This window comes from Malaclemys terrapin, chromosome 19 (assembly GCF_027887155.1).
Source record: "Malaclemys terrapin pileata isolate rMalTer1 chromosome 19, rMalTer1.hap1, whole genome shotgun sequence".
NCBI classification, from domain to species: Eukaryota; Metazoa; Chordata; order Testudines; family Emydidae; genus Malaclemys; species Malaclemys terrapin.
In genome coordinates, this window is record NC_071523.1 from 10,283,063 (window position 1) to 10,305,972 (window position 22,910).

The following is a 22,910-nucleotide window of genomic DNA, read 5'->3' on the forward strand; positions in this document are numbered from 1 at the left end:
GATTCAATGGCTCTCAGCAGGACCCCCATGATACAAATTGTTCCTGCACCCCTGGTTCCCCACCTTCTTCCCTCACATTGATTGCTGCATTCACTTGTTGTGATTTGTCCAAAACTAGCTTGTCAGTACATCAGGGCCAGGGAATGGGGGTCAACATTTTAAATAACAGGAGCCTAAAGTTAGGCTCTTGAATTGATATTTAGGGACGTAAATAAGTGGCCTGGATTTTCGAAATGGCCGCGCACCCCTCAGCTCCTCTTGATCTTTCTTCCTATGTGTTTGTACAGCACCTAGCACAGCGAGACTCCAATCCTGAGCAGAGCATTTGGGGGACCCCGCAATACAACTAATAATAATGAACAGTAGTAACCATAGGCCTTAGTAAAGTCTGTGGATAGACTCCAAACACACTTCCTCAGAGGGTACCTAAAAAGAGAGCATAGTTAAAGACAGCACACCAGGATTCAAAGGCAATTTGACACGTTCGTGACCAGAAAATTTAGCCTTTTACAATATCCCTGTGAGACAGGAAAATATTGTTATAGGATGAAGAAACTGAGGCACAATGTCTGATGAAAGCCACAGAAGGACTCATTTCCATTGCAGTGATTAAAGGAAGAACAAGAAATAGACAAGTATTTATAACTAGCGCTCTCTCTCTCTGTCCGAATTTTGACACTCCAATGAAAAGTCTGCATCTTTTTAGGTCAACCCTTTGAAACTGGCTGTTGCTTCCCTTCAGAAAGTTGATCCTGTTTTAGTTTTCTACAATCTAGTGACTAGTATCGAGTTGTCTTTATTGTAAATCTTTCACTTGTATTTCTAGACTGAATTAAACGTACAAGTCTAGGCATTTTGGCTTTGGGTTTGGAGGAAGTGTTTAGGCCGAGGATGCCAAACTGAGAGAGGGTAAGTCCTGAAAGCCAAAGAACAGCGACAGCTTCAGAGCTGACCCCCTGGGAGAGCAAATGTGGATTTGTACTCACAGGGCTTTATACCTTAGTGCTTGGCTGGAATATAAAGCAGAAGTTATTGGAGGGATGAGTCTGGCTCGACCTCTCCTCTTCAAAGCATCGTGTCAACACGTTGAAGATTCGGACAAGTCAGACCCAGGCAGTGCCAGATCCATCGGCTGATAACGCTGACACCAGCAGAGAAGGGTCAAATCCATGTGGTTTGACCTTTGTCCCAGCAGGATTAAATTGATTCTAATTAATAGTCTTGAGAAGAGATGGCTACCTTAGCAGAATTTGTAATGAATTTAAATTGCACCTTCTCATAGGTTAGCCGTGAATTACACCTAATTAACTAAGGGTCCTGCAGGCAGCCACCCTAACGTTGCTGCCTTCTTAATTACAGTTTATTGACTGTATTGCAACCCTATGCTAACCTGAGCGATTCATGCTTTTTAACTTTGCCTGAGCAAATGCCTAAGAACTGTACGTGTGGTGAGAAAAAGACATTTGAAAACCGAAATGCTCTCAGTTACACACACAACGCGCTGCTAAGTCAGCTGAGTGGCGCCTCTATAGCTAAAAGCAGAATTTGGTTCACACTTTGTCACCTGTGGGCGTTGTACACTTAAGGAGGGGTTGTGTGTGGAGGGGGTGTTAATATTGCATTGTGCTTTGTGGAGGTATAAACTTACTGCTCAGAAATGGAACTGGACTGAGACAGCCCTGTCAACGGAAGGCCCCTTTTTAGCAAAGCAGGTACAGCGTAGGCAGGGCTTGTGGCAGACTTAATGCCACACTGTTTCTGTTTCAACCTTGACCTGGATGAGACCACCTGTGTGGGGATGTGAAGGAGGTAGCTAAGGCTCTATGACCCATTCAGTCCATGATATCTCCCTGGCCAACATGGGGGGGCCAATTAGCATCATTGTGTCAGTAGCTAATTTTGTTATATGCACTTTTTCCCATTAGGTACTGGACTGAAACCATTAACTTATTTTACACAGTCCACTGAATACCAGCGTCAGATGGTAACAACTTTCAAATCCTAGCAAAAGTGCATTTCAGAATGTATTGGGGTATCCTACCTCAGCAGTAAAACAGTACTGCCAACCCCTGCTGTTCAGAAAACATGCATCGGTCCTCAAAACATCACAAGATTTAAAATAAATTAATACAGTTGGGCTCTTTTTATTAACCTTGTGGGTTCTGAACCTTTGGGGTACACTTGGGTCACATTTCATTGTTTTCTTCGCAGCCATGAGGGCTGGAAACATACTTTTAAATGAAAGACAAGATTCTCAGGTCATCATTTGATTCCAGGAGCTGGGACTTTAAGAAAACACCAAATCATAGAAGGGCAGGGCAGGAAGGGACCTGGAAAAGTCATCACGTCCAGCCCCCTGCACTTGGCCAGGACCAAACACACCTAGACCATCTCTAAGAGGTGTTTCTCCAACGTGTTCTTAAAGATCTTCAATGATGAGGATTCCACAATCTCCCTTGGAAGCCTATTTCAGTGCTTAACTATCCTTACAGTTAGAAAGTTTTTCTAAATTTCCCATGCTGTAAATTAAGCCCATGACTTCTTGTCCTACCTTCAGTGGACCTAGAGAATAATTGATCACCATCCTCCTTATAACAGCCCTTCACATATTCCCTCTGTCTTCTTTTCTCAAGACTGAACATGCCCAGTTTTGTTTAACTGTTCTTCAGAGGCCAGGTTTTCTAAACCTTTTGTCATTTTTGTTGCTCTTCTCTGGCCTCTTTCTAATTTCTCCAGTCTTTCCTAAAGTGCAGAGCCCAGAACTGGACCCAGTACTCTAGCTGGGGCCTCACCATTGTAAACAGAAGGGGACAATGACCTCCCATGTCTTGTATACAACACTCCTGTTAATTCAACCGAGAATTATATTAATCTTTTTCACAACTGCATCACATTATTGATTCATATTCAATTGGTGGTCCACTAGAACCCCCAGATCTTTTTCAGCAATACTACCATTTAGCCAGTTATTCCCCATTTTATAGATGTGCATTTGATATTTTTTCCTTAACTGACGTACTTTGTACTTGTCTCTCTTGAATTTATCCTGTTGATTTCGGAGCGTTGCTCTAATTTGTTGAGGTCATTTTGAATTCTAATCCTGTCCTCCTAAGTGCTTGCAACCCCTCCTAGCTTGGTGTCATTTGCATATTTTATAAGCATACCCTCCACTCCATTATCCAAGTCTTTTGTGAAAATATTGAATATTACCAGACCCAGGACTGACCCCTATAAAGGCCTTCCCAGTTTGACAGCAAACCTTTTGAGTAGTCTTTCAACAAGTTGTGCACGCATCTTGTGGTAATTTCATCTAGGCCACATTTCTCTAACTTGCTTATGAGAATGTCATGTGGGACTGTGTCAGAAGCCTTAGCAAAATCAAGATAAATCATTTCTACTGCTTCCTGGCCAGAATTCCTGTCAAAGAAGGAAATTAGGTTGGTTTGGCATGATTTGTTCAAATCCATGCTGACTGTTCCTTATAACCTAGTATCCTCTCTAAGTGCTTACAAACTGATTGTTTAATCATTTGTTCCAGTATCTTTCTGGGTATCAATATTAGGCTGACTAGTCCATACATCCCTGGGTTCTCTCTGTTCCTCTTTTTTAAAATAGGTACTGTGTTTACTCTTCTCCACGCCTCTGGGACCTCACCTGTCCCCCATGAGTTCTCAAAGATAATTGCTAACAGTTCTGAGATTACTTCAGCTAGTTCCGTAAGTACCCTAGAATCAATTTAATCAGGCCCTGTTGATTTAAATACACATAACTTAGCTAAATATTCATTTAAACTGTTCTTTCCTGTTTTGGCTTGTGTTGCTTCCCCCTTGTCGTTAATATTAATTGTGTTGAGTATCTGGTCACATTAACCTTTTTACACAAGACTGACGTGAAATAGGCATTAAATACCTTAGCCTGATTGCAGAGCACTCTCCGGTTAACCCCAATACTCCAGCTCTCAGAGAAGAGTAAGAGAAGTCAACCGGAGAGCATCTCCCGTTGATGCAGCACAGTGAAGACACTGCAGTAAGTCGACCTAAGCTACGTTGACTCCAGCTACGTTATTCTCGTAGCTGGAGTAGTGTAACTTAGCTCGACTTACCCCCATTAATGAAGACAAGCCCTTAGACTTCCTAATTTTTGTCCCTATATGCGTGTACTAGTCTTCTGTGTTCTTCCTTCGCAATTTGTCTATATTTCCATTTTTTGTAGTTTTCGCGTCCTTAAACAGCTCCTGATGGAGCCATATTGGCCTCTTACCTATTCATCCTATCTTTGCTTCTCATCAGGATAGTTTGCAGTTGTGCCTTTAATATTGAGTCCCAGAGAAACTGTCAGCTCTCCTGAACTCCGTTTTCCCCTAGATTTTTCTTCCGATGAGACCTTACCTACCAGCTCTCCGAGTCTGCTCATGCCTGCTTTTCTGAAACATGACCACACCAGATCAAATCATGAGATTTGGCAACGTTGACCATGAAGAGGCTGCACTATTCACTTTTCCCTCCTCTGATAGGGAATGGGCAGTTTTGTCACTAAAGCTCAGTAACAAAAAACAGACCCTTCGACCTTTCCAGTTTGAAGATTAAATTCGTGTTTTTCTTGGATCTGTGATTTTTAACCTCCTTGCTAATAGTAAACAGAGACACCAACCCCTGTGATTAGAATATTCACTGAGTGAGATTTGGCTCTCTTAAACTTTGGGGAGGGACCGGGAAATGCTGAGAGCCAGTTTTAACAACTTGGAACTGTGTTGAATACGAACTCACTAACTTCCCTGCTCCCGGCAAAAAATCATTTAACGGAGGGAACAAAACTCCAGGTTGTTGCCTGAAAGGAAGAATTTGTGCTTCCAAATGAAATGTTGAAAGGAGCCCCCTCCCCTGCCCCCCGCCCCCCGCCCCACGACAAGGCAAAGAAACATTAAATATTTCACTGCAGCTCTCTTGGTATAAATATTTATTTCCCTAGGCCTCAAGAGTATAAGCTCCTGCCACATTGAAGCAAGAGCATTTCCAAGAACCTTGTGAAACTGGGTCTCCCAGCAATCTCTGAATCAGGTTGCTCAGTTTTAGGTTGCAGGATGTGATGTCTGTGCAAAATTGCACAACCCTCTTTCCTTGCCCTTTTATTTTAATCCAAACACATCAGCGATTATCCTGTGTTTGCTTGACTGTGTGGTTTATGGGGAGAGGAAGTTTGCCTCCTTAGAAGCAAAGGGGCTGATTATCAAAGGGGCTCTTCAGGGTTTATATGTAACAGTTGCAGATTGGTGTTTGACACCTTTGGCTCTGTGTGCGTGGGGGGGGGGGGGAGCGAGTTGGCACCTTGCATCTCATGTACAGCCCAGGGTTCATCAGCAGGTCAGCCAGCTCTTAATGACATCATTACACTTGTTTACCACTCACACAGAGGAAGTGCTGTACTGATGATGGGCTTTGACCACCATCAGCATCTTTTTTTTTTTTTTTTCCAACCCCAGCAATTTTTTGCAGAACCAGAAGCATAGTAAGGAAGTGTCTTGACACTAAAGGGAATTTAAGTCTCTGTTCCTGATTAGGAGTTCAAAGGAAAAACAAGAGTCAGAAAATTCCTAGCATTCAGAATGTCATATTTCAAGAGCAGTACTTCATATTGCCATTAAAACCTCAGGTGTCAGAGCCACCTGCCAGCTATGCAGTGTAAACATCACTGAAGACAACCGATTTACTCTGGATTTATTCTGGTGTAACAGAGATCTTCTAGTGGTTAAGATCAGAGTAGATGCAGTTAACAAAGTTTAAAATAAGATTTTGTGTTCTTAGTTCACGGCTTTAGGCCAATTTATCTGCGTTTATCTTGAAGGAGCTGCAGCGTTTGTGAATGCGCTTCCACTGCCTATTCTGCAGCGAGAGAGCAAATCACCCCCGCCCCTTCCAACAAACACATCACAACTTAACTCCACCACGGGATCCTTATGGACTATTCCTTCCCTTTTAACCTCTCCTATGTGCTTTGCTATGGCAGAGAGCAGTCCAGCCCCATGTAATACTCTGGTTTCTACCCCTTTCACCTGTTGTGTTAATTGCAAGGGAATAAGTGAGCCCAGAGAATCAAAGGCATCAACATGATTTTGTCACTGTACAAAACTAAACAGTTAAACGTGGTTTGGGGTTTCAGGTACTGAGAAATCAGTCTGCTTAGTCCCAAGGCCCCAACTACCATTAAGAATCTTTATAATCCTTTGTTAAAGATACAGAAAAAGAGTTAAAGCATTTCAAATGTAAAGTCTTAAAGCGGGTTTTTATTTTAACAATATCCCTTATTCCCTTTCACTTTAGCTGTCGAGAGATTTTTGCTAGGAAACCCGCCTGTTTGACAATCTTTACCAAGACAATAAACTGCCCATTTTGGGGAAAAAGAGAAGTTAGTTGTGTGGGCTGGAGCTGTTGCTAAAGTTTGATTCTGCTTCCTTGAAGACCGAACAAAACAAACGCATAAAAGGGGAGCAAAAAGAACAGCAATGCTGGGAAGTGCAGCTTTTGTCTTGGGTGTTGACTTTTACTGCAACCTCACTGCTGGGGAAACAAGGGCAAAGCACCTGGTCTTATCAACCGCTTTGTGACTAGCAAACCGTGTACCAGTGTCAGGGCATTGCTGTTAGCGGGCTCGCTGCTGGTGGGTTCACGGCAACGTTGCAAAAGATGTAATCTTGGCCAGCTAAGCCAGACTCTTATTAAACTAAAGGAAATAGGAAAGAGAATGAACAAGGTGGGTAAGGAAGAGGCCAGGTTAGGGAGGGAGTGCGAGCTGGACCCCCAATGTCACATTCCAGGGGCTATTCATGTTTTAGCCAAAGGTGATGGAAGCGGTGATGTCATCTGTTCCCTCTCTCTGGCCTAGTCTGGTCAGGACATTTCTCAAGATCAGAGCTATGGGGGCCTAGCAGTGTCATGGTGGATCCTGGGGTCCCAATAGATGGTGGGGGTGGCAGCCATGATAGTAAAACTCACTCCTTCTAGTCCACCCGTACCCCCGTGGTTTGATCCCCTCCATTTCGGGGGGAGGTATTAAGGACCCCAAAAAAGTGTGATAGGCAAAATAGGGCATGGCTCATTAGTTTGTCCAACAATTAGGCCTACTTTCCACCACATCCGTTTTGGTCCATTAATTTCCACTTGCAATCTCTTGTTCTTTGCCAGTGATGATTTCATCAGGGTCCTTGGGTGGTATTGGTAGACCACTCTGTTTGAACTAATCCAGTCTTTCTGTCTCCCTTTTGTATGTTTTTCTATCACCATTTATTGCTGTAGATGATATAACATTATGAATTTACACCCACTTTTCAGTAATTGAGCTCACAGTTGCGATAGGCCTGCTAGATCACAATTATTACAATGCACCCCACTAAAGTCAATGGATAAAATACTGGTCCCAGCTACACTAGTGTGAAATCAGAGCATCTCCCAGTATATCTGGAGTGACACCAGTGCAAATCTAGAGTCAGTGAGAGGTTAGCCCCATGTGGTTGCATAAGGTCTAAATCAGGGCATAATTTGGCTTTACTCTTTGATTCTCTTTCCCCCCCTCCCCCCCAAAAAGTCTACTTTAAAATTACTCAGAGTTCCCTCAAAAGCCTCATGGGGAAATAGTCTCTTTGAGAAAGGACTCTCCTCCTGTGCGTGTGGACGGTGCCTACACATTGTGGACCCTAGTGGAATGCAAGTAAACAATAATGAATAACTGATCGCCGTGTTAGAAATCTGTTCAGGCCACTGCTCCTAGTTATACTTTCCTTTGAGACCTGAAATCTTCTCCTTTGTTTCCTTGTCATTCCCTCTCCTGTATTTAAAGATGGTTATCATATCCCGCCTTGTCTTGCCTCTGAGCTGTATAAATTCCTTTCGGCTCTCCTCATAGGTCAGAGCCTCTAATCCATTTATCGTTTTGTCACCCTTCTTTGGAGTCTTCCATTGTGACAGTGCAATAAAATGCAAAATCCCCTGGATTGCAATGAAGCCAGAAGGCTGCATCTTGGCAGTACCTGGCAACAAGGCTGTGCAAATCTCAGCTCCAGTTCACAGAACAGCATTCATAGATCCCTGTCAAAGTTTAGACACATCCTAGTATCCGAGGATTAATTTATCTGCCTTTTTTACTATATTACCTGGTTGGTGTACAGTTCTTCTTATAAAACTCTTCCCCAATTTCTCCATATTGTCCACACAAAAATAAATAGAACACTGTTAAAATATCAATATTAAGATTTAGAAAGAAAATTCTAAATGAAACGGAACATCCTTTTTTGGTTTGTATATTGCAGTCAACCTAAACGTTGGGTGGAAAGCATCACAGCTTGAATTAAAGGGTCCAATCTAGGGAGGTCCTCAACTCAGCTAAGTGTCCTCAACTCATCCCTCAAGTGTAACTTCAGTAGACGGTGAGAGCACTTAGATCCTCTGTAGGATCAAGCCCAAAATCAGTAACAGAGTTGGGTGAATACTAGGGGAAAATGTTACACAAATGTCCATGCAAATTCCTAAACAAATCCCTCCAGTTGTGTTTGTGCCACCCCCTTTTTTTATTCTTTCCCCAGACATTGTTTGTTTTCTCTGCACCAGTTTTATAGCTTGCATGTTCAAATGCTCATTCCCTTTCCATTAGCAATCACACCAGAAATCTGATTTTAAGAGTTACGCTCATGTAGTCAGGTGACTTACATGACCAGTCATGACTAACCTTTGAATTTCACATTTCCCTTCACCCTAACAATTGGCGCTCTTACAGTATAAATGGGCAGCCTGAACTCTGCCTTTGCTTGCTTTATGAAAATAAATGGTCTAACCCTTAATGTCAGTGTCACTTTTTGTTGTTGTTGCAGTTAATGCATAAGTCTGTTGTACCCGGGCTTTAACCTGCGACGCGTTATGTTCTGTGGGATCCTATTACCCTGGGAGATCTGAGCAATCACAGTCATAATAATAATGAATAATGCTGAATTCAGAAGAAAGTGTGCAAAAGGACACTGCTCAGTATATTGATGTTGGATCAAATCAGACCCAATAACGTTTGACGCTCTTTTTAGCTTTTTGTTCATTGGCTTTTCCCTGATCCCAGTCTGCTACAGTAGTGCTTTCTGCACCTGTGGGTTTTATCTCCACACAATGTCCTGAGCCCTCTGCAGAAATTTTTATATGAATGTGGATTATGTGGGCTAGTGGCAGGGGTGAAAGTAAGTTAAAGGACTTACCGGTACGTGGGAATCCGGGGCAGGGGCGGGGCCTCAACCGGAAGAGGCGTGGCCTCAACCAGAAGGGGCGGGGCCTTTAAATCAAGATTTAAAGGGCCAAGAGCCCCGGGGTAGCGGCGGCAGGGCTCCGGCAGCGATTTTAAAGGGCTCAGGGCTCTGGCCGCTGCATGGAGCCCTGGACCCTTTAAATCACCACCCTGGGGAAGCTACTCAGGTCCAGCACAGCGTACCGGCCTGTACTGGCTTACTTTCACCTCTGGCTAGTGGCCTGTCTTGCAGAGTGGATGGAGAGGGCTGCAGTGTAGCAGTTTGATTATTTTTTTAAACTAGGTATGTAGGAAGTTTTAACTGGTTTAAATATCAGAGACAATACAATAACCATTACAACAGTGAGCTTTGGTTGAAAGGAACATTAGACAGTAATATAATCATCAGGCATGTCTATTTACCAGGGTGTTACAAATGTACAGAGTGAGCATCTTACACGACCCATGACATGTCACTTCAAGCGATTTTATTAAATTGAGTGAAATCTCTGATTGCACATATTAGACATATTAGACATGCCAGGTTTGTTAAGCAAATATTAACAGTAAAGAAAAAAATTGGACAGGACACAGCAATTATTTTTCCGAGATGGCGCATTGTATTTCTGTCACTAGACGTTTTCAAAGCGGTTCTACAAATAAATACATTTTTAAAACAAATCCCCACAAAGGTGCCCCTACCCTTTGCTTTTGACTAGTTGCAGGCAGAGACTTTTCTGACGGGTTGTTGCTTTGGGTGCTTTAATTTCCCAGAGCAGAGGCAAGTTCTAGCACATTGTGTGGCAGAAACTGACTGTTAAAAAGCTGTCATTTCTTTCCCCCCCCCATAAATGCCTCCATGAACCTTTGCAGTGTGGCAGTTTGTGGCCACTTGTTGCTTTTGTTGGCACGGTGCACTCCAGCTGACCCTGTCCCAGCGTTAATAGGATTGTAAAGGCTGACTCCTGCGTGACCTCTTCTTGCAAACAACCCACCCTTCCTCTTCCTCCACAGTTCTATACAACAGAGCTGAGAAGTGTTGCTCCCCAGGCAAGCTGCAGTTGCCGTTTATGTTACAGACAAAAGCGACTGGAAAAACCACTGAAGAGAAATCAGCATGGGGCCACCTGTCCTCACACCCCCAATAGGTGAACAAATGCCCTCTGTTCTCACAAAGTGGTGGGAAATGATCTTAAATTCCTGTATGCAGACAGAAAATCAAAGTGTTCTTTCCCATATAGCGAGGAAGGCCTCCATTGGTCCAGCATTATTGGGAGCAGGTGTCTGCATATTACTCCTGGTTTTCAGTTGCTTCTCCCAATCCCCTTTCCTTCCCTGTGGGGGAAAAGAGGGGTACATTTGACACCTGGAATCTGGTTTGCATTTAAATGAATAACATAACAACGCCCACCAGTGATTTTTAACACAATCCTTTGGGTTTTGGGAAGTCAACATTTACAATAGAAAAGCCAGAGATTCACTTGGAGGAACAAAACTGAGCAAACCTTGTTTATTTCATTTACATGACTGAGAACTACTGGGGCTGATTCTCAGGTTTGGCCAGGCTGCACTGAACACAGGACCTGGAGATGCTTTAGGCCATTTTGGTGGCACTACCCCCTGATAAGCTAGAGCGGCCTCAAAGGTCAGGTTAGCAACCCAAAAATGCTCTGGCCTTTTCTTCATGGCCACGTTGCCTGTTACAGGGGATGGTGGAGAGCCAGTGACCAACTCCACACCAACCAGGGATTTCCTGCATCCTGGTTGAATTCCCCAACTGGCCGTGTCCGCTCTGTACCAATGGAGCAGCACAAGGGGCCCTATTACAATAGGATGTGGACCCCATTATTTGCTAAGTGCTGACAGTGTGTTTGCTGCTTAACAAGGTCAGACACTAAGGACAGTCCCTGCTATGCAGCTTGCTGTCTAAAACAGGGGTTCTCAGACTTTTGTACTGTGACCCCTTTCAGATACCAAGCCTCTGAGTGAGACCCCCTTATACATTAAAAACACTCTTTTATATATTTAACACTATTATAAATGCTGGAGGCAATGTGGGCTTTGGGGTGGAGGCTGACGGCTCATGACCCCCCTCCCCCCATGTAATAACCATGTGACCCCCCTGAGGGGTCCTGACCCCCAGTTTGAGAACCCCTGGTCTAAAAGAACTTTTATATTTAAACTTTTGGGGTCAGGTCCGTAGGTGGTGTAAATCACCAGCGCTCCCCTGAAGTCAATGGAGAAATGCCAGTTTACTCCAGCTGAGGATCTGACCCCCCTGGCCTCCAGATGTGAAAGACTTCTTCGGAGAGGATGGAAACTTCAAATATGTTTGATGTTCATACACCAGCTGGAGGAAAGGAACATTTGCGATGGAGGAAGGAAAGAAGGAAAGAAGATGACTTTGGCTGGGCTCGGTGACGGATTGCAACTGTGCTGCAGGAGTGCACCTGGCTGCAGCCAGAGCCTTCGGAGATGGCGAGTGCAGGGAACAGAAGGTTTTTTGTTTTATTTTGTTCTTTCCTGTTTGGAAGGAGAGGAAACTGGGAAAGGGCAAAAGCAAGGACTTCAGAGAGGAGGAACCTCAGAGTAACAATCAGAGTCCTGGAGCAACATTAACTCAGCGTTTTGAGAAGATACCATGGACTGCTCTCCTACTCAATTGTCCATGAGCTCAATAGCTAAAACTGAACGCTAGGTTCTGATGTCACATAGGGCCCAGCTGTGCTCCAACTGATGTCAACAGCAAAACAACCATTAACCTCAATGGGAGTGAGATCAGATCCTTTTCTCCAGTATAAATCCAGCATATCTCTGCTCACCTCAGTAGTTACTCCGTTGTAAATGAAAGCACCTCCTGGCCTTGCGAGTACAGGAGGCCTCTCATTTTATGGCAATCCCATGGACGCCTTTCATAGTCTTTATTGACCTTTATTCTTCATAGCTCAGCAAATGTTCCCACCTGACATGGCAACAATGCCTTGCTCTGTGGCAGTCAGGGAACTGGGGCATGGTGGACTAGCCTCAGCGCTTTGTGTAAAACATTTGTGCTAATTCTGTTTGTTTGCCCCCACACCCCTCAAACAATAAATCTGTATTTTAGCTTTGCAGGAATGGCTCAATTTACCCCTTGTATGTCATAAAGCATTAGGGGCTGTGATTATCAAAGGAACCTAAACGCTAGGGCACCCACATTCTGTTGAAATTCAATAGGGGTTAACACCTTAGTCTCCTTTGAAATATCCAGCCGTAAGCATTGCACCCTTCTATAACTCCAAACCCGTGTTTCATTTCTTATATATTCTCTTCCAGAACTCTGTCTCTAACGTTTGTTTTTCTTCCTCAATTTAGCCTTCCACTCAAGACTTTGGACTTGACGCTGCTCACTCTGACCAGTGTAAATCCAGAACTCCACTGATGTCCGTTGAGTTAGCCCAGTGTCAAAATATGTCTATGTGAGAGCAGAGTCAGGCCCTTTAACGGCAGGGTGTCCTCATTGCCCTTCACAGAGGTGTTCCTAGTAGAATGTAGCAGACCTCTTTGTGATACACCTCTACCCCGATATAACGCTGTCCTCGGGAGCCAAAAAATCTTACTGCGTTATAGGTGAAACCACGTTATATCGAACTTGCTTTGATCCGCTGGAGCGCGCAGCCCCACCCCCATGGAGCGCTGTTTTACCGCGTTCTATCCGAATTTGTGTTATATCGGGTCACGTTATATCGGGGTAGAGGTGTATTTAAATTCAACGACACTTAGGGCCCCTGGGCTTTAACATGATCGACGTAGCATGTTCTAATATATGACGTCCCTTGGCCTGACGGAAGTGAGTATGTTCGGTCGAGCTAGCTAATGCGAACCAACATCCGACCTTTAAATCCTCGTCTACAAAAGCCTGTGTGTGAAATGGCTAACCTCAGGGCTACCCTCTTACCCCTCTCAGTCCCCCTATACCCATATTTGTCCCTTTCCTCCCCACCCCCTGCACTTTTGATTGCTTTCCAATATAGGACCTGGCAGAATTTTGCCATTGCTCTGCGTGCTGCTGAGAGCCGTTAAACAAAACGGTAAACCCTGTAAATGATGGAAACCGCTTCAAACCAGGGGTGCTACCACATCCCCAGCACCCCTAGTTCCAGCACCTATGCTTACAGTTGATACAGATTTCCCCATGGGGCTGGGCTGAGTATTTTGATCTACTCCAGGCATCAAAAGGTTCTTTTTTCTTTTTAAAGCAAAGGCTGACTTTTCACTCTGAACAGCCACACCTCCTACTCTGCCTGTAATCAGGTCTTTAGCATGCCTCTCCTGTGAAGGACTCCTGAACTAACTTGTCTGCGTTTACCCAGAGGGCAAGGGAGTGGAAGGGGTGGGGGAGAAACTCCATACAACATCAAAACCAAAATACGTTAATGTTTTTCAGGCCGTGGGGGCCTGCGGCACCCTGAGTCCAGGATGTCAAAAACTCTCCCAGGATATACTGAAATGTGTGTCTTTGGGAGGCTAATTCTGAGGGGTGAGTGCCAGGGCTCTGCAGAAATACTGGGATAAGGCTGAAATACTTCTCTGGATTATCTACACTTTGTCCTTCCTAAAACCATGCAGCAGCTTTCAGTACTGGGAACACAAAGGCTCTCTGTTTAAACATACGTAACAGCCTGGGCAATTGGAAATGCCAGCTCCAACAGAGCGACTTTTGTTTCTCTGACAGAGGAAGGAGGTTGAGAGGGGCCAAAATGTGTTACCCTCCCCCCCGCCCCCCAGAATATCTCTAGTAATCTGTGGCTAGGAGAGGCTGTGATTTCTTTTATTTGTGATGATATCAGTAATGAGATCAAGGTGGGAAGGACTCTGATATCGTTATAGAAACACCTTTATTCCCAGAGTGTCTTCAAACTGATCTTCGAACAAGATTGCTTCATCCATCCTGAACCGCTACCCCCTTTCGGGATGGAACTCTGTATCTGTTAACCACTGCAGAGAATTGAGTTGCTCTGATCTATTAAAACACGCCCTGACTAATATAGAGTGAGTAGCATGGAGTGGGAGACGTTCTCTCTCAAAACTATTTCAGCTATAGACTCTTTTCCTGCCCTTATTTAGTGAACTGGTAGCTTCCCTAAATATTAGGGCCAAATTCATCACCGATGACATAATAAAAGGGTGACCGTTCTCTGGTGTTGTCCCAATTTGTGCCAGCAATGCATCTGGGCCGTAGAGTAAATAGCTTTGCCAAGGCTCTCCTGTGACTGTAAAAACCCTGTCATCGATATCTAAAGGTCTGGGTTTCAGAGTAGGGTTATAGATCTCCCCTGCAGAAATTTATCTTTCTCATGCTGTCTCTCTACTTCTTTTTAAAATACACCTTTTTCAGGCTTTCTTCTTCACTCCTGTAAAATCTCATGCTATTCTTGCTCTGATTTCGGCTATGTGACATCTCCCTGGAGGACACCTGAAAGCTGTGAATAAGCCATAGGACACCTTTATGACATCACTGGCCAAAGGGTCCACCCCACTCCTGATGGACCAAATGTAGCTCACGTTGTTCTGCAGTGTGTTACACCAATCTCCAGCTGCCTTTCTCTTTGATATAGAGATGCAATCAAAACCTGCTTGGAGCAAGACGGGCTGGGGCCTCCATGGGTCTCCTATCTGTGTTCAGGATGGTGGCAGCTGATAATCTGCACCAGTTTATACAAATCCCTCATGCTAGGGAAGCCAACAGCATAACTCCCATTGACGTGTTTGATGGGGGAAGATTAGGATTTAAGCCTGGGGGGCGTTAAACTCCTGGCAAATAGCCAGCACAGGTCTCTATGGGACATTCTTGCCTTAGAATAATGGCAGCTAGAGCCTTCTTGCACCCCGGGGGCATGTCTCGTTAGCACCCTAAAGTTCAGAGTTAAAGATTCCTAAGAGTCCAGCGCTGTCTGCTGAGCCTGGCGCTCTGGCTAGAATGATTCTCCTAAGGCCAGATAAGGAGCTCAGTGATTTGCCAGAGAGGGGAAGATAAAGTGATCGGGCTTGTTTTGCAAACCAAACCTGAGCATCAATCCTGGGGAAATGTGCAGTGATCTGAGAGGTCGCAGCCATTAGCTACTTTTAAAGTTCCTGTGCCATCATAAATCTCCCCATATTTCATGTGTCCGCTAGCAGGAAGAATCCTTCCACCACCACCAGCTGGTAGTCGAAGCGATTGCTTTCACATTCCACCTGCCCCCCTGACTGCCAACCACTGGGGTCACCCAGAGGTAACCACAGGGCAGGAAGCCTCTGTGAGCAGCCCTGCCACAGCGGGGATTAACCGCCTCACTGGGCCGCTGCCCTCAACAATTTTCTGGTCAGTAACTTTTTGAAAGGAGAGCGTGTCTTGTGCTGTAGGGAGGGGGCGGGGAGAGAAGACACGGTGGCTGGATTCTTTCCAGGGTGGGAAACCATCTGTCCAATAACTTCTTCATGAGAGAGATTAAATTTTCCTTCCCTCCCCTCTCCACCTCCAAACCCATGAATGGATGGCTATGCAACATCCTGACATGCCATGTAATAAGGAACAGTGTCTCTCTGTCTCCTTCACCACTACGTCTCTCTTTCTAAGGCAGGAATTCCTGGCACCGCGAGGTTTCCTCTCTCTAGCTTTTAGCTGCCAACGTAGTAACCAGTTTGGGACAAAAGGCTTAAAGTTTAATACTGGCGCCCAAACTGGAATCCCAGCTCCAAAACCCTCAGAACTTTGGAGCATTCAAAGTCCAAATCCCCCCCCTGCATTTTGCAAATGGCTCCTATCTTTAAAATGGGCCGTTCCCTGAACTCCAGAGCCAGACACCTTTCAAGTTTAGGGTGTTAAAAAGCTACATCCACCTCTACCTCGATATAATGCTGTCCTCTGGAGCCAAAAAATCTTACCGCGTTATAGGTGAAACCGCATTCTATTGAACTTGCTTTGATCCACCGGAGTGCGCAGCCCCGTCCCCCCGAAGCACTGCTTTACCGCGTTATATCCGAATTTGTGTGATATCGGGTGGCGTTATATCGAGGTAGAGGTGTACATGCTCTTTGCAATAAGATAAAGCTGACTGAACTCTCTTAAGGCTGACTTTAAGCATAAGGTACAATGAGTTGCTTAGAGGGCCACGTCTGAAGGAGTGTCAGAGTAGTATGTGCCAACTCAGCCGTCTGCGCAAACGTCAGACAGAGACTGAAAGCCTCACATGTGAACCTGGTCTTGTGAGAGTATTCAGCCTGGTTTCTAGACCAAAGACATTTTGGCTAGACATAGAAGCGAAGCATTTTGAGTTTTGCCCATCACTAAAACCAGTAAAAATGGCAGTAGGAAGGTTGGTCTTGTAGCCATTACTTTTCTCCTCCACAAAGGCTATAACACACTCTGAGTCTGGGCAGTGCCATGGACTGGGAAAACGAAAGGAGGAGGAGATGGAGCTGTGGCGGGGTACCGCACCCCCCCCCATACCTCCAGAACAGCCCACATTTTGATGGAGTCATCTTGCAAGACTAGCCACAAGCTATTTAAGGTGCCAAAATAGCCATTATTGGCTTACAAAATGTTACCTCTCCCACGCGTGCATCACAATGCGATGGCACACTCGTCCCCTGCTCGTACAGTTCTTCACAATGTATTTCCTGACATCATTATGTGTAAGTTTGTCCCCATTTGACTCATACAGATGGCAATGCTGACAAGCAGAATGGAAATGGAGAGAGAAATCTGTTTCCTGTTATCTATCGGTCGTGTGATAGCCCAGACAGCTGGGGAGGATAGGTCATTTTCTTGCCTTGTCTAGTTCCCCCTATCTGGCTGGCTCACTCTCTCCACCTTGTTTGTTGATTTACCGTATTTTTTCACCAGTTGCATCGATGGGCATGAACCTGGCAGTCCCCATGCAAACAACAGGCTAACCTCCCCATGACTGTAAATGCATAATTCCATAGATTTTTGCCTGATGCCTTCATAAGCAGCCACCAGTGTTGTATTTTGTTTCCCTCTTTATACATAAGTGAGAGATGCCCAGAGAATTTTATATTATCCCTTTTATATTTCATCACTCCCTCTGTGGTCACACTGTTCTTCCTCCTCCACCCTTTTAAAAATACATCTTCAACAGTCACTTAAAATCTTGTGAAATTTCACACCTTCTGACTTTCTCTTCGAGTCTACAGAGCCGACATTGGAAGTGACGCCCAGTCAAGCTATGAATACAAGATGACGCTGAACACAGGCTAACTTCAGTTTTGCAAGTTTGGTGGAGGCGGTAGGGGTTATGGGATAGGGTGAAGCATAGAGACCTGCAAGCGCAGGTTCGTCAAAGCTAGCTTTTAAAAGAGTGGCTTTTAAGCAGGGGGCTGCTGGGCTGGCTAGGAGAGTATTCTACACTCTGCCATTTATTTGTTCAGACTTTTGGCCGTAGTGGATATTTTCTTGAAGAATTTTAAAGTTGCAGACTTATTTCTCCTTGCCCACAACCTCCTCTGTGAGCCAAGGTTTCCAGCAAAATGACTCTGGCCCAATGTCGCTTGCTCTAAAAGCTCTATGCATCCTATCCCCCGTGCATAGTACTGAAGTTCTGCTTCTTTTCTTTCCTCCCAAGTGTTGTCCTGAGACAACCCCAGTGAAATGTGAGTGTCTGCCCACTTAGCTTTATCATTGCATATCACAGCAAGACCGTATGTATGTTTCTTCTCAGAGCAGCTTCAAAATAGGGTTAACTAGAGAGATTTGCATTTTTGCATCTTCTGGTTACGCCTTTGGAACAAATGAAAAAGAGAAAGAAATGAAAATGAAAAGGGTGTGAAAGAGAGAGACAGGCAGACTCGGTGCTTGAGCTGCCTTCGAACCAGCTCTTTGTTTGATTGTGAAGCCACTGGTCTTTTCAGAAGCTCCTTTACATCTCTAGATGTACGTGCGTTTCTGGGTGTGTGTCTAAATAGAGCTACAGAAAGACTCCAGTGGTTTAAAGAACAGCATTTGTTTTAAATTTAACCCGTTAAGGAAGTTGGCTGTACACTCCATTTTTATCCATGTTCCACTGCACTTCAAGTGTCCTTTGTGCTGCCGCAGCAGTGTAAATAAGAATCAAGCCCTGTGCTGATAATGAAGTGGCTCATCTTGTCTAGCGAGGAAACTTTCCTCAAGAGCTTTATTGTGGTCAGGGAATGCTGACTGCCCTGTCGTCTTGTGCTGTCATCCGGTTGACTCTGGGGGTTGCGTTACGGGCAGTTATGTAATTCGGTCTCTGGACCTTTTTGTCTTTCAGCACTCGGTTACCCAAAAGGCAAAGATCGCTAACATTCTAAAGATGAAATGTACTACTTCTTTAATCCTTTTTTTAAAAAATACAATATACCAATCAGTTCACACTAAGTGCAGTGTCCGAAAGCTTGAGTCACACGGTCACGTAAGGTCTTTATTTCAGAAGATTTTTCTACCAGTATTAGCAAATTGCTCTGAAATGACACCATCATGAAGGCTAAAAGCCTTTCCTGTCATGAGCCCAATTTGCCAATCGCCTATGCAGAATAACCCGCTTAGGAGGAGCATTTGGCCCTGAGAATTTCTTTTCTCTGCTATGGTTTAATCCTGGTTATGCCATGTTGTTTTAGCTGTGTTGATCCCTTAATCCTGAATAATAATTTGAATTAAGAATGTTTCTTCTGTGGGGATTTCTGTGTGGTGAGAACTGTACTTGTGAGCATAAGCAACCTACAGATTTTTCTCTTCTTTTTCCTGCTTTGCCTACTGGCTCATGGGGAGGTCAGTGCAATTAAAGTCTGTAGGGATACACGCTGTCCTGTAATTTCACTTTTGTAAAATGATATGTTTATGAGGGCTCGTGGTGATATGGACAGAGCGTCCTTTGGGTAGGGCGAATTAGGGCGACTGCTCCGGGCCCCACACTTTGGGGGGGCCCTGGGGGCTGGTGCCATTGGTCCCAGAAGACATAGGTGCGGGAACTAGGGGTGCACGGGATGCTGCAGCACCCCTGGGGTCCGGGCTGCCAAACCATTGTGCCCGGGGTCCCGGCTGCCGCCCCGAGCCACCCCACGCCCGGCTCAGCCGTCCACGTTTTGGTGCAGCGAGTCCCTTGCCCCCTCCACCGTGGCGCTATGGCCAATGGTAGCCCCGCGGTGGGCACTGGCAACTGCCAGCAGCAGCAGGCAGCCTAGCACCAGGCCGGATTCATCCCACCAGCCCAGTAACCGATGCAGAGCAGGGCTCTAAAGCCGGCGGGGGCTGATTTGTCCCGGGCCCTGTACCCTCCTAGGGACGGCCCTGGATATGGAGGCTAGGAAGTTTTTTTGTAACTGTTAGAGAGCAGAGGAGGTGGATTGGTTCATGGGCAAGAGTCTTAGAATTTGGAAAAAGAAGAACAGGAGTACTTGTGGCACCTTAGAGACTAACAAATTTATTAGAGCATAAGCTTTCGTGGACTACAGCCCACTTCTTCGGATACATATAGAATGGAACATATATTGAGGAGCTATATATACACACATACAGAGAGCATAAACAGGTGGGAGTTGTCTTACCAACTCTGAGAGGCCAATTAATTAAGAGAAAAAAAACTTTTGAAGTGATAATCAAGCTAGCCCAGTACAGACAGTTTGATAATAAGTGTGAGAATACTTACAAGGGGAGATAGAGTCAATGTTTGTAATGGCTCAGCCATTCCCAGTCCTTATTCAAACCGGAGTTGATTGTGTCTAGTTTGCATATCAATTCTAGCTCAGCAGTCTCTCTTTGGAGTCTGTTTTTGAAGTTTTTCTGTTGTAATATAGCCACCCGCAGGTCTGTCACTGAATGACCAGACAGGTTAAAGTGTTCTCCCACTGGTTTTTGAGTATTTTGATTCCTGATGTCAGATTTGTGTCCATTAATTCTTTTGCGTAGAGACTGTCCGGTTTGGCCAATGTACATGGCAGAGGGGCATTGCTGGCACATTAGAATTTGGGGAAGCAGAAATAATTCTTAAGGGCTTTACAGAAAGGGGAAATTGATGGTGTGTTTCGGGGGGGGGGGTTAAATCTGCCTGTCAGTTAAATCTATTAGACCGTGGACTTAATGCACCACGGGAAGTGGTGAAAGCTTCATTGTTCACTCAAGACATTTTAAAACTGGACTGTGTGAGTCACAAGAAAACGTGTTGCAGAGTACATTCTATCTGGAAGAAGATGAACCTTGAGGACCTTTCCATCTCTAACTTCTGTGGGCCACTAAAATGTAGAACATGGTGGCTCCACTTACGTCTTCATTATAAACCAATTCTGTGCTGGACAAGCTGAATTTCTTGTTCAGGTGGCCATTAAGAATTGTTCTAATTCTTGTTACAAGAAGCTTTCTATCCTGAGTGGTGTTCTCAGCTTGTTAAATAAATGCTGAATGAGAGCTTGCATGTATTGACTGTAAAACAAAGCAAGGTAACAATTGCGGTTTCTGACTTCAAATGTCCTTGTTGATGTGTGTTTAGAGTTCCCACAGCGCCATTGCAGACGCTGACCCATTATTCTGAGCATATGTCATAGGTGCTGCAATGTCCCCTGGACAGCAAGTCTGAGACAAAGTTGGTTTAGGAATCTTAGGGCTTGAATCTGTGGCCTTACTTAGACAAAAAGCCTATTGAACTCATGAAATGGTGAGTGTCCTTGCTCTTGTGGGTTTAACTGAAAACCACAACATTGTTTTATAATGAGCTTCTTGCTTAATTTCCTCCTCTTTCGTATAGTTTTGGCTTCTCCTCCTTCATTCTCTTGCATTGGGAATTCACCTAGAATAGTGGTTTTCAAACTTTGTAGGCTGGATACCTCTTTCCAAATAATGTAGTCTACTGCGTACCCCCATCTGAGATAGAGTCATAATATACCTCTGATTAGATTGCCAAGTCTTACTAAATAAAATGCATTGTCCGCCATTTCCGAATTTTTCTCATGTATCCCCTGACGAGACTGACATACCCCAGTTTGAAAACCACTGACCTGGAATAATAGCTTATAATGTCAGCCTTCTAAACTGTTACTTTCCATGTGTTGACTAAACTGTATTTTACCTTACTAGGGAGCAGAAGCTCTAACAAAGTGTAGTGTCAATGTAACACGCAATAATATGCAGTGTGTATATATAGGGTCAATATTTTTAGGGTTAAACCTAACCCACTTTCCTGAGTTCCACCCCACGTCTGCATGACAAAATTAGGATTCGATCAGAGAAACTGTGTTTGTTTTGATGGTTTGTTTGTTTTAATTGCCCATGTGCCTGGCTTATTTAATGATCGCCTTATGCCACTGGCCCATCATTCGGCCCAGAGTTCAGATTTTCAGTGTCGGCTGTTACACAGGTTGCAAATAAAAAGCCTTCACCTGGATGTTGTGCATCAGTCACCATCACAATGGAATCACTTCACTCTGGCCACCACCCCCACCGTAGTTCCCTAGACCCATGTGTTACATAAATATTTTCGTTTAAAAATCAGCGCGGCCCTAAATGAAACAATGTGACAGAACTGGCACTGCAAATGCAATTAATGATCCATGTCGAATTGTTCAAGTTAGAAACAGATTTTAATTACGGTAGATTCAAAACAGGAACAATTTTACTTGAGCAAATGTTTCTTGCTGCAGATCATCCTGTGGGGTCGAACCGAGAAGTGCCTTAAGGAAACCACAGAGGAGATTAGAATGATGGGAACAGAGTGCCATTACTTCATTTGCGATGTGGGAAATCGAGAGGAAGTCTATCAGCAAGCCAAAGCTGTCCGGGAAAAGGTTGGTCTGTGTGGTGGATCCAGTGATGGGCAGAGCTTAGAAAATCCCCTAACCAGTGGCAAGTAGGAAACATTCTCTGGCAACTTAGGAAGAAGGGAAGCTATACCTTCTGCCTCTGGCTATGTCTCAAAGACCTGGCCCTGTCTGTTTCTTGCTTTTATGGTAGGGAATAAAGGGCCTGATTCTCCAATGCCATGCGACCTTCCTTTGACATTTATATCTAGGCAAAGAAGTTATGGAGTGCTACCAAATCAGAATTCTCTACCCACTCACACCGGGTGTCCATTTGACACCAATTTTGTACAGAGGAAATATTTGCACAAAGTGTAAAGACAGCAGAGAATCAGTCCTGGTAGGTTTTATGCTGGATCAAGAAGCTGAGTATGGAAGGAGCAGAGCTAAATAGCTGTGAAAGAACAAATATCCCATCCCGGAGCCAGCCTCTCTTTGCTTGAAATATCTAGGTCAGTGGTTCTCAAACTTTAGCATTGGTGACCCCTTTCACAGAGCAAGCCTTTGAGTGTGACCCCCTTTATCAATTAAAAAAACCTTTTTTACATTTAACACTATTATAAATGCTGGAGGAGAAGAGGGGTTTGGATTGGAGGCTGACAGCTTGCGACCCCCCCCCCCATAATAACCTCGCAACCCCTGGAAGGGTCACGACCCCCAGTTTGAGAACCCCTGATCTAGGTGATAATATAGGAGTGAGCCTGAATTATAAAATGCAAGTTATAATAATATATAAGAGAATCCTAATAATAGCCCAACAAAGGCAATTGGCTGTTGATTTTCGGGGAGCTTCTTTTAACTATACATCTGTCGCTAGTCCTTCTCATGCTTCTGGCCGTCTGTCCAGCTGCCTTTCTTCTTTAGAGTATCTCTTT

General features: G+C 44.6%; 1 protein-coding gene across 2 annotated transcripts in view; it reads left to right on the top strand.

Annotated features, from left to right (window-relative positions):
- Positions 1 to 22,910, top strand: part of DHRS3 (dehydrogenase/reductase 3) — a 44,558-nt gene that overhangs the window by 15,491 nt on the left and 6,157 nt on the right. For both annotated transcript variants that reach the window (XM_054009222.1, XM_054009221.1), the window contains one exon: positions 21,880 to 22,023. In XM_054009222.1, the coding sequence (XP_053865197.1) occupies positions 21,880 to 22,023 (144 nt within the window). The remainder of the gene's footprint in view (positions 1 to 21,879; positions 22,024 to 22,910) is intronic.